Source organism: Geospiza fortis, unplaced genomic scaffold (genome assembly GCF_000277835.1).
Source record: "Geospiza fortis unplaced genomic scaffold, GeoFor_1.0 scaffold1048, whole genome shotgun sequence".
NCBI classification, from domain to species: domain Eukaryota; kingdom Metazoa; phylum Chordata; class Aves; order Passeriformes; family Thraupidae; genus Geospiza; species Geospiza fortis.
Genome location: NW_005054619.1, coordinates 327,811 through 340,772, shown reverse-complemented (window position 1 = coordinate 340,772; position 12,962 = coordinate 327,811). Strand labels below are relative to the sequence as shown.

Below are 12,962 nucleotides of genomic sequence, written 5' to 3'. Positions count from 1 at the left end.
GTGCTAACATCACAGCAGAAGATGAAGGCCAAGAAGAAGGAGAAAGGCTGGACACACCCAGTTCTCTCCATCTTGCCTCCTGAACCCCCATACCAAAAAACCCAAAATCTTCTTTTCTAGCCCGTGATAATTTCACTATTATTCTACCTAAACTGTTGTGGCTTGCTGATCTTCATATAAGGTTGGTAATTTGCTCCATGGGTCATAATCAAAACCACAGGTGTCTTGGGCTCTGTGACAGGGTCTCTGAGACCCCTAGCAGGGGTCCTGGTGTCCTGGACAGCCAGAGGTGTGTCCTGGGTCCCGACACAACAGGTCCATCTGGATTGGCCCATCTTGGATGTTTAGAAATAATGGCCAATCCAAAACTGAGAGCTCTCTCGGGCACAGTCCGAGCGAGAGGGGTTTGTTATCATTCTTTACTTTTCTATTCTTAGGTAGCTTAGCAGCTTCTGGAAACTCTCCTTTCTTTTTCTTTTTAGTATAGTTATAGTATATGTATATATCATGGAATAATAAATCAAGCCTTCTGATAATGGAGTCAACCTTCTCGTCTCTTCCTTCACCCAAGAACCCTTGTGACAACCGTCACAGTTGTGTGCTACAGTTAAGATGGCAAAACACCTACAACACAAGTGGCTGTTGCCAGTAATATTTCAATTTGCATGATGATGCACAGAAATATGCCCAGTAATAAAAGAAAACCATACATTCCTCAAAGAGAGAACAGGACAAAATTGTGTAAGTGTACATCATACATTTATTACCGAACAACTCTCTCAACTCCAAAATTGGGCACAGGGATTAAAAATAAAAATTCATTGCACTACCTAGTAAAGCATTACTAGTAACTCTCATAAAAAATGTACAAATTTTGTTAAAAATTTATCAAGCCTTCAAATGATTTGATTACAGATATTTATAATACATTTAAAACTACATGTACATGTTAAATGATACAATAGCATATGATTTAAAGAAAACCCTTAACAAAATATGATTCCAACAAAAACCATAAGCTTTCATAATAATTAGCAAGTCTGAAACACAATTAGCAAAATGAGGTAACAATGTACCAAAGGAAAAAACCACAGCTTTTACAAAGGCCCAAAGATAACTCAGTTGAAACTGTTTACTACAATTAAAATTAAAACAGTTGGTAAGTCTCATCCCAAGTATTATGCATTGTATTAAGAGCTGTGAAGTCACATTCAAGAGCCTCTACAAAATGATGTACAACACATGGCCTTACTTCTTTTTCTAAAGAAAGCCAAAAAACAAGACACTGGAATTATCTGTAGGCCTTGATATCCACCAAAATGTCAAATTAAATTGACAGTTTATGCAAAAAAACCACAGCAGTGCCAATATGAAAAAGCAAACATACTGGCGGTTGTATATTTTTGTTTTTTTTGAGAAAAAAAGAGTAACTGGATGGTAGAAAGGCAATGAACATAAAAGAAGTGTTGCTGAATTCAGGTGCTCTCAGGCATCACGGCAGCTGTGCATAATACATGGCAGTTAAGAGCTGAACATAAATCCCCTGCCCTTGACAGCCACCACAGAAGATGTGGTTGTAGCCTGTCTGAGCTGATTCAAAACATTTAAGCATGTGTGCTCTTTGTACACACTGACCACGAGAAGCGAGTCCCCATTCATCCAAGCAAACCAAAGAACCATTCCAGAAGAGATGAGCCATAAGAGTGCAACAATTAATTGCAGGATTTTACCAACTTAGACCCTCCATCTCCTAGACCTCCCACTGTATCACTGAATTTTAGTGGGGGAAAAGGGACATATTTCTCCAGTTCCAGAAAGAGAACTACTTTACCTCGGCTTCTGAAGTATGTGTCTTGTTCACTTGTATTAAGTTTAGAAAAAGTACCCTCTTTCCATGCTTTGAACTGAATACTAAACACAGAAATGTTAGTCATGTTTAAATCTGTACATGGATTCTTTTTCTTTTGCAGTTATATAAAAGAGGCTAAGTTTTGTAAGACATACGTGGCATATGCTTTTTAAACATGATTTTATTTGTTAAAAAAATAAATTTTATTACATGTAATTTAACCTGCTAGGTGCTGTTGTGAAAAGCCTATTCTTTAACTCCACTGGAAGAGAGGAAAAAGAAATTCTAGTATTTTGAAGTGGAAATAAGAGCATTTTTGTTTATTTAGTGTTCCTAAGTAAGGACAGGTACAGAAAACATCACTGTTTTTGAGAACTACCTACATAACTAAACAGAGGGAAAAACATCTGAAACAGGGCAAAATTGTGCTTTTATTTAGCTGCACCAAGAGCTGTAACTGGTCTGTAAAATCTTCAAAGAGGAAAACCAGCATGGAGAACCTCTAACACTGTTTGAAATTTTAACTGATACTAAAGCATAGCAGCATACAAAAGCATCAGAAATTATAAAGAATAAACTTAAAGCTGAGACTGGCAGCAAGTTGTAGCAATACTGGTAATTGTGCCACTTGTACTGCAACCAAAGAAATGACACTGAATTTAAGAGAAGAGTTTCCTTGCAAAAAGTGCATCCTTTTAATAATTGTGGTATATGCAGACCTAAGTATTTTGCTAAAACACATCACAGACGTTAACAGTGTGAACGTTACAAAAAAAGTTCATTTTTTTTCATAGCCCAAATAAAATATTATTCAGAGCACTTGAATAGACATTATCCCCTTTTTTCACAGCACTGTTCTGGAAAGTTTTCCAAATTTCTCCTCTAGTGGAGCACTCTGGAAACTTGATTGCAAAAACCTAGGAGTTCCTTCTTCCTATTACACTCATCATGAAATAAGGAAGGGAAAGAAGCAGCATCAGGGCAACTGAGTTCTGCAGGTTATGACCAAAACCTACCTCCTCTTGTGATAGGGTGAAAGAAATATGAAATTCTCCTTCTCTGAGAAAACACTAAAAATGCATTTTATTCATGAAGTTGCAGGAATAAAATTGTAACCTTTTACAAGTTATTTTAGTTACATACCAACTTCCTTGCAGATGACAAAGAACGAAAAGCCAGTGTTTATAAGCTGAAAGATTGTGTCCTTAGCAAGTACAATGGGCAAAAGTTAAGAGCTTTTTCCACAAGACCAGGACACCCTCAGTGTACTTCCTGCTTCCTTTCATGAAAGAGAAACATAACTGGTAAACCCAGCTAGAAAAATTTAAAAGGAAAACAGGAAAACATTGATATATTTCAGCAACTGAAAACATTAATATTGCTAAATGTGATATTGTGACTCTAAATTGATAAAATAACTTGTAAATCAGCCATTTAAAAATCCAGACTTTGTAACATATGATAAAACCCCCAAGGTTACTCATGTATGAAGAATCAATGCATTCTTTAGTGGTACACACTTAAAGCCTCCAGTGAAGGGGAAGCATAACAGCTGTTTGAATAGTAGTAGGTAGAAAGGTCTTTACATCTGTAAGTACGTTGGGGACAAAATACTAAATGTCTGTAATTGCTGCACCCATTGCATTCAGTGTGCAACTGCAAACACAAGGGAAGGAACCAGTGTACAGTACTAGTACTGTTTAAATAACACACAAGATTATACATTGCAGCATAATTATTACTACACACATACGTTCTCAGTACATGCTGGTATATAGGTTCTCAAACACGCAGGCACACCCAGTCACAAGCACACTTCACTCACCCTCTCTCAGGCAAACACACACTCATACCATTCATCCCCACTCACAGTATCTGAAGGCTCTATATAAGGTAGATTGCTATATTGTTTGGAGCTACCATTTTTTTTTTCTTTTATATAAAAGCACATGCTAAAAGATCACATCCACAGTAATCTCGCAGCAATACTTGGAATGATCACACAAAACCCAGGGAATGTTAGTGCACACACAAAATTAAGCTAAAAAAAAATCTTTGGAGTTCCAATCACACTTGTTAGTATAATAATCCCGTAACTGTGAAGACTAGTTATAAGCTTTATCATTGATTAAGTCACACAGTGCAAAGTAAGGTCCATTGACCCTTTTGTGTAAAGGGTAGGCTGGAAGCCACATGGGTAGGTAAGTTCAATAGAGCGTCCATATATACATGTGACCAGAAACACCCAAACCGTATTTGTGCTCTTAGATTGGTCATTCTGAATCACGATGCACTTCTGAAGCATCAGCTCTACAAATCGGGCAGGTACGATTTGCCTGTAAAACCAGAAAAATAAAACAGGGTTAACCAGACTGACAAATACATTGTTACAGTAATGTGTACATGACTCTGACATCTGTGATTGCTGAAGAGCAATTCAAGGGAAGACAGAATGTGCTTATGTCTTTTCTTGTTTTGTTATGTTTGAATGGTGTGGTGAGTTTGCAAATTCAAAATTACATTTACAAAAAAAAAAATTGTGCCTTTTACCCTTAAACCCAAAGCAGGACAACAAATACGGCTCTAGCTAAGTGATGGTGGTTTCATTAATGCAGATTCACAATTAGAATGCACTGCAGTCAGATGGATGCAACTAACAGCCTGTACTGTATGATGAAGAGAAAACCACCAAAACAAACTGAGACACCTTGAGCTCAAATAAACATTTTGTGTGAGGATGTCATATTGTCACAAACTGTACCGATCAGGAATGACACCATACTTTGTTTATTTGGTTATCATCACAGAAAAACATCAGATAGATTTGGTCAAAGCTGAAAGCTAATAGGGGGAAAAGGGAGGGGCTTTTAGTAAAGGGGAAGGGGAATAAAATAAAGAAAGAGAAGATGACCTGACCAAGCAGATATTCAAGTAACAAACCCCAGCAGGCCTATATTTAGCTCTTTAGTAAAGCACATATTGAAAATATGTCCTGTGACTCATTTATTTTTCTAGCTTCCTTAAAAAGTAAGACAGATAAGAAGTAATATTCCTTAAGCTACTGGGAAAAGTATTTCTGCTTTCTCATTCCCCTTTTCAAATACTGGCTAATTTCATTTTAGCAAATAATGAGAAAAAGCCCCAGAAAAATATATGTCCATCAATGAGTCAATACTTCCCTTGCAAAGGGAAGAGTGAAGAGAGCTCTTCCCTGTCACAAATTCTCTATTTCATAGTTACCAAAACTGCAAGACCAAACACTGTACTCCAAGTCTTCTAAGGCAACCACATTTTTCAGTGAAAATACAAGTGAAGAGCATCAAGAAGTATGACTCTCTAGGCCAGAATTCAGAATTCTTTGTCAAATATTTTAAATCCAAACAATAACCAATCCTATGAAAGTACTATGTTATTTTTTACTGGAAAACATTATTCAGTAATGGAAATTAAAGTTACAGTATATTTTTCCTGTCAGTTTTCCTGCTGTCAACAGTTAGCACTGTCCATAAATTTTATTGCTTTGTAATTTTTGTAAATCATGGATTGGACTATCAATTAAACTTATATTTCTTGCTCTTTCACTAGCAGTTTCAAAATGTCCTTAGTCAGTCATTTAATTTCATTTCATGTGCCTGATTCTAAATATGGCCTGGCTGATATAATGTTTAAAATAAAAAGGCATGTTCTTAAACATGGAATTCAGTGGATTAATAAAAAGCTATTTGCTTAGGTTGGTAGTGAAGTAACAACCACTTGCACTGCAGAACAGCATTCAGTAGGAGTAATTTCCTGACAAGAATTGCAGACATAGACCTACTGTGCCAGGACAAAATGAATACTCATGGACACTAAACCACTGCTTTTAAAGTAACTTTTCAAGATCCTATATGAACATCTGCTTTAAATTTAGTTGCATTTTTGTGTCTTTCATTAAATGAATTTCCCCCTCCTGGCATTTCATATGATTCTTTGACACCAAAAGAGGAGTGATTAGGACATAATATTGTAATATGATCTTCTAACTTGCCACTCTTTCAGGCAGAATTAATTTTGTGCTGTAACTATAGAGTGCTGCACAATGAATTGATTTTTAAAAATATTTTATAGAAATTTATAGTTAAAGCGAACTGCATTTAGAATAATGAAGCTATAGGGCTACTAGAATCCTCTAAAAACCACTGCACTGCTTTGGTGTTAGTCTATCAGAAATAAGTTGAAGTATAGTTACAGTTTGTCTTTTCATATATATAATACAGCATTTCTCAGTAGGTTAAATATAAGGGCAGGTTGTCCTCTTAACATTGTTCTCAACCCTCAAGGTGAAGACAGGTCATGGTGTCAAGTACCCTTTTGGAATTATGATTTTTATTGTATAGAAGAACACATTTCTCATGTGTTCATACATGACTAGAGGATATAGGGAAGAAGGAGCCAAATACTGTGAAACACGGGAACTAGGAATACTAAAAAGTGAAAGGATAACCTCTCTCCTTTTAATTATTTTGTTTCCTCCACTGTATTATATCTTCTCTTGTTAAGTCTTTAAATTTGCTTAAATAGTTAAGTATTTTAGCCGAAGTGGCCAACTTAATGCACTGTTAGAGAACATGTCCTCTTGCTCGCCACCTAAAAAGATAGTATTGTCACATATTCGACGCATACAAGCCACAAAACATTTTTAGGTAGCTTTTTTACTTCACCATCATCACCAACAGGCAACCCAAGAAGAGTATTTTTCAAGTACTCAGATTGAATCACTAACCTTTTACTGATATCTTTCACTGAAGTGACATATGAATGGAACTTAAAAAAATTAAATTGACTCCATAGTTCTAGAAATAGTCCTAGATAACAACTACACTCTTCAAAAAATGAAATTAAATCAATAAAAAATAGTAACTAACCAGTAATATTTTTCTTTGTCTACTTCATGGAATAACATTACAGGTATTGAAAGACAGAACTTTAACTTTCCCTTGCAGAATTTATGATGTTGGCTGGGTGATGTGAATTAGGTAGATGTGGACATAATTATACAATCAAGATACATTAAAAAAAAGCTCTCAAATTCATAAACAAATGGACAGAAGCAAAACTAAAGGACAAAATATTTTCCAGTTATTATCACTTCCAGATATTAGCTTCTTAACTGTAACCAAGTTTAGACAGAGGCAGTAACTAAAACAGACTGGTTGTTACAGGTAATTTGTTACAGCTTCCAAAGCAAAATAGTCTTTATTTGCAAATAGCATCTTTGTGCCACTGTAACTGAGCCCACATGGTGTAAAAGTATTGTTTTAGTGAACTTACACTAGAATGGTTTAATGTTCTCTATCTTACTTTGCACTCAGCTCTGCAAGTTCTACTAGGTTTAACTGCACCCGTCTACATTTTGATTGCGTATCTTGCACCTCAGTCTAAGGACAACCTTTAGAAAATACTACAGGTGATGATCTGTTAGAAAATGCAGATTCTATGATGCGACAGGAACATCAGCAAAACTATTTCACTACTAGAACAGTACACTACAATTATGAAAACAGACTAAACTAAATCTGTTTTTTTCACTTTGCAGTTCCAAATTCTACTGCCAGTTCATTTGCAATTGAAAGGACTAACTCTTTTACTTATTAAAATAACACACTGAGTCCAAAAGAGACTAGCTCAACATGCTTGTCTGACTCCTGAGTGGGATGTCAGGTAAGAAAAGAGCAGTAAGATAAACACACACGATACTTTCCTGACACGTACCTCTAACTTCCAGAAATCTGCAGATCAGGGGTTCTATGAATCAGAGTTACTTTTTTTTTTTGCATTAATAGCCTGGAATGAACTGTCTTTAAAAAAATCCACATAATAAACCTATAGTATCCACTATCTCACAGGCTATGTCAAATGACATTTTCTTTTTTTTTTCTTTCTTTCCATAAAGTGGAGAGAATACTATCCCTGATACTCACTGTCCATACTACAACTGACTTAAGAGAGTTTCATGCAATGAAAGACTGACACATATAGTGTGGATGCTGATTGAGAAGAGAAGGGGAACACTGAAGAACACCACTTTGATACATACAGACTCTAGTTTTAATTTGTAGTAAGTGAATAAAGCTTCATATGTCTAGCAGAGAAAAGCTGATAATATTATGTGGAGTGTGTGCATGTGGCTTCTTAGTATGACAAAAAAAAAAAAAAACAACAGGTGTTTCGATTACTCTTGCTCATTTTTGAGCATGTATGTGAATTCAGACACTTCTGGACCATTTCTACCAAAAATTAAGAGCACTACAAACAGTTCCACTGGCCCTAGATTTTGTTGGAGCTTTAGACATAGACTACTATGGGTACTGTAGCCAAAGGGCAATTTGACATCCCATTTTTTCAAATCCTTCTCATTATTCTTGGTATCTTCTTAGGAAAAAAATACTGTCAATATTGACTTGATATTTTTCATTCTCCGCACTGCATATTTTAGCACTTGCCTAAGATATGATGCTGTATTTATGATGCCATAAAGGCAAGGGAGTTTTATTTCTTTTTCCAAAACAACAAACACCATCTTGTAATTTTCTAGGGACCATATCAACAGAGGATCACTGCAGTTTCCAATGTTCCACATGACAGACTAAATGGATTAAAGCTGAATAGAACAAAATAGTCAAAAAACTGAGGCAAGATGGGAATCAATACCTTGCTGGCAGTAGATCTGGCTCAATGTAGCCTGTATAAATGTCTGCCATAATCTACTTGTATTCCTTGTTCCTCTCACCTTCTGCACAGCTGCTATTTAATAAGTGCACTTCCTGGGTGGTCCTGACTCTTGAGCCTTTCTGTTTTTCTCAAATCCTCTTGGATGAGTAAATTATTTTGTAAAACTGTAGTTTCTATTTGTACATATTACATTTCTTTATATATGCATACACATAAATGTACATATGTAACCCACTTTATTTGCCCCAGAAACCAACATTAACAGCAAAGTGGGGAAGGAAATCTGTTAGTACTCATTCTTGCTAGGCAAGCTATGTAAAACAGTTGAAGCCACCATCATCACTGTAATATATGGTAGGGATAATTCATGCTATTAATGTATGGTATAAATTACTGTAAGATCCAAAAACTAAGTCTTTGACCATCCTGGCCAGGAGTGCCTGTCTATTCAGATTACAACGAGTTCCCCGGACACAAGTTAAGATAACAATCGACACCTTAACATAAGAATAGAGGCTTCCAGGGCAATGACCACCGGTATCCCGAGTCCTCTGGAGCCACCCAAGAGCGATTATCACCTTGCCAACTGCATCAATCAAGATAGTCAGCGGGTGCCAAACTGTACATCTGAATACATGGCTTCCTGGAGCCTATTGTCACTGACTACACACCTGGACCTGGCTTTTGTCCAGCTCCGCACATGGAAAGGAACAGCGATGCATGTGAAGAGTTACAAAGGAAATTTGGTCATCTTTGCCTCGGGCACAACTGCATAAAACCTCACTGCAAGAAGCAGCATTTGTGAATGGGGGAGAGTCTGACACTCCAGGGGTCGGGTCCAGGTTCACCCAGCGCCGACCCCAGGCTCAATGCTGTATCTTTGGCTGTGGTGGGCTTTGAGACCCTTGGAGACCGAAATTCGGTCACGCAGATAAATTCATAAATATTTGCTAAGTTTTTTATAATTTTGGCTCACAATTTCATCATTTATAACAATCTGGTGACCCCGAAGTGATTTGAATTCGGGGTTCGGGACCCCTTCCCACCCTGAAGGCACCCCACTGATTTCAATGGTCTGAACAGGACTGGGAGTCCGCAAGACCAATCAAAAATCACGGAACCAAAACCAGAGCCACAGCCAAAGAGGGATAAAAATGGGCCCAGCTCTTGGAATCTCAGCAAGATCCAGGGGATCACCAAGCCCGAGGTGCTTTTTTTTCCACTCGGAAATCGACATACACGAAGAATCCACATGGGAGAGGAACTGTGAGTATCGCATGGTTGAGTAGGGTGTGACCGAACGCATGTGTGAGATGCGACTCTGTCATGAAGCGAGTGTGGACCCCACGATCGCCGTTCCACCATCCCGTGAGGGACGTGGTCGGTCAAGGGGGAAGCGGACGCTTTTTGCTTAACACACGCGGGACCCGGGACTTGTAGGGAGTTCGAGGGGGGAATTGGTCACAGTTGAGTCAGAAAGGAGAGAAAAAGACGATCCTAGAAAATTCCAGGAGCCTGTCTGCCTTCTGATCCAGAGAAAACAGGTAAGAAAACCGGAGATCAGTCGAAAAGTCAGCGGAATGGTTCTCCATGTGACTAAGACTGGCCGCGTTTCGCAAGCTTAGGAAATCAACATCGGACAAAGAATCGGGACTCATGATGAGCATCCCCGGAGGAGACAAAGTGAGAAAATTCGCAGGTGGGATTTTCAGAAAAATGGGGTTGGGAAAGAGCAGGTTCCAGAAAAAGCCCCAGGAAAAATCTCTCCAGGGTCCTGAGAAAGTTCTGCCAGAGATCCCAAGGGAAAGTCCACTGGGGTGGATGCTAGAACACTGGGATGACAGCCCCAGGAGAGCAGGCAGGTCCAAGGAGAAAATGATACATTTTTGTATAGAAAAATGGGGAGGGAAGGAGATCAGAAAATACGTGGTCTGGCCGGTGTTAAGCACGTTTGAGGCATGGACTTGCAAGTCCCTGCACAATTACGTATTTGATCGCCACCTGCAGAATTTCGAGGAAATTGAGTATGCCAAGATGTGAAGGTACGCTTGTACGAGTTTATACCCGTACAAGCTCTCCAATGCGCAGCAAACAGGAGAAAGGAATGGGAACCCTTAGACAATCTTCCACCCCCCTACCTTGTTCCTCCGCCCCAGCCCAGACCAGCTCAAGCACTGTCGGTGCCCGCGTTGCCTCTCGAGGTGGCGATCCTGCTGGGTCAGGTCTCGGCACCTCTGCTCCCATGTGAGCAGGCTGTGGCACCTCCCCCTCCAGATGAACAAGTGGCGGCACCTCCGCTCCCATGTGAGCAGCTGCGGCCGCTGACTCTTCCCAAAACTGAAGAAAAACAGGTAACCTTCCCTAAAGTCAGCTCTCCCCTGGCCCATCAGACGAGGCGGCAAACAAGGAAGGCAACCATGGGAGACAGTCAGGATGAGAAAGAGAAGCCCGGCTTCTTCCCTTTACGGGAGGTGCCGACGGCTCTGGCAGTTATCGTCTTTGTACGTGCGCCGATCAACACTGGAGATGTGAGAGCGTTCAAGAAAGAGATGGGAAAATTGATGGATGATCCTTTGGGGGTGGCAGAAAGGCTAGATGAATTTCTAGGGACCAGCACATACACCTATGAGGATCTCAACGCAATCCTGAGATCGCTGTTTAACAACGAAGAAAGAGACATGATCAGGCGAACCACGATCAAAGACTGGGAAAAGAGGAACCCTAACGGGGGGAGCGGGGACATAAGGTGGCCAAACCAGAAACCATCCTGGAATGCCCAGACAGAGGAGGGGAGGCAGAAAATGATAAATTTGTAAAATATGATAATTCAGGGTATCAGGGAGGCGGTACCCAAGGGGCAGAACATGAGCAAGGTACTCAGGGAGTGCCAGGGGAAAGATGAGACCCCCACGGAATGGTTGGAGAGACTCTGCAAGGGTTTGAGAATGTATTCGCGGACGGATCCCGATTCTCTGGTCGGGATGGTTTTGCTAAAAACTCAGTTTGTGGCAAAATCTTGGGAGGACATTCGGAAAAAGTTAGAAAAGGGAGATGGGTGGCAGGAACAAGGGTTGCAGGAGCTGCTTCGGGAAGCCCAGAAAGTCTACATGAGATGGGATGAAGAGAAACAGAAGATCCAAGCAAAGGTATTGGTGGCTGCGGTAAAGGAAGCACAAAAGCAGGAACAGGATAAAGACACGTTGAAAAAGGCGCCGACGAAGAAACAGGGTTCTTCACAGGGAATAGACCTGAGGGCGTGGTATGTCCAAAGGGAAGCTGGGAGGCTGGACATAGAGCAGATTCATGTCGAAATTGAGAGACCAGAAGACCCTATACAGGTCAAACAATATCCCATCTCCATGGAAGGGAGGAAGGGATTGAAACCTGTGATTGACGAGTTGATAAAGAGAGGAACATTGGAGCCGTGCATGTCTCGGCACAACACCCCAATTCTGGCTGTGAGAAAGACAGACGGCAGCTTTAGGCTGGTGCAAGATTTAAGGGCTGTGAATCAGAGAACTAAGACTTTGTTCCCCACGGTTTCAAATCCTTACACTTTGTTAAATAACATCTCTCTCGAGGACATGTGGTACAGTGTGATCAACTTGAAGGATGCTTTCTGGACTTGTCCTCTAGTGGAGGACAGCAGAGATTATTTTGCATTTCAGTGGGAAGATCCGGACACGAACAGAAAGCAGCAGCTTAGGTGGACGTCGTTGCCTCAGGGCTTCGTGGACTGCCCCAACTTATTTGGGCAGGCACTTGAGCAGGTTTTAAGTCATTTCGTACCAACAGAGGGGACAAAATTGTTACAATATGTAGACGATTTGTTGGTTGCAGGTCCGAGGGAGGAGGTCGTAAGGACGAGCACCATTGAGCTTCTGAACTTTTTAGGGGAAAAGGGGTTGAAGGTGTCAAAGTAGAGGTTGCAATTTACAGAGAACGAGGTCAAGTACTTGGGACATTGGTTAACCAAGGGCAAAAAGAAATTGGATCCAGAGAGGGTGGCAGGGATTATTGCCTTACCACCCCTGCAAACAAAAAGGAAGGTCAGACAGTTTTTGGGGTTGTTGGGATATTGACGGCAGTGGATTGAAGGGTACAGTGAAAAGGGGAAGTTTCTATATGAGAAACTCACCACAGACCGGATCAAATAGACAAAGGCGGACAAAGAGGAATTCAGGGGAGTCAAGGAAGCACTCACAGCCTGCACCAGTGCTGAACCTCCCTGACGTGAAGAAACCCTTTCAGTTGTTAGTGGATGTGAGCAGTCACACAGCACATGGGGTGCTGACACAGGACTGGGCAGGGGTCAGGTTACTTGTCCCGGCTTTTGGACCCGGTCAGCAGGGGCTGGCCCACCTGCTTGCAGGCGATTGTCGCTGTAGCATTGCTGGTGGGG

At 40.2% G+C, this 12,962-nt stretch overlaps 1 protein-coding gene across 2 annotated transcripts in view; it reads right to left on the bottom strand.

Moving 5' to 3' along the window:
* Positions 1-737: 737 nt before the first annotated feature.
* Positions 738-12,962, bottom strand: part of RNF38 (ring finger protein 38) — a 96,986-nt gene continuing 84,761 nt past the window's right edge. For both annotated transcript variants that reach the window (XM_005430340.3, XM_031064721.1), the window contains one exon: positions 738-4,185. In XM_005430340.3, the coding sequence (XP_005430397.1) occupies positions 4,123-4,185 (63 nt within the window). In that variant the 3' untranslated portion in view covers positions 738-4,122. The remainder of the gene's footprint in view (positions 4,186-12,962) is intronic.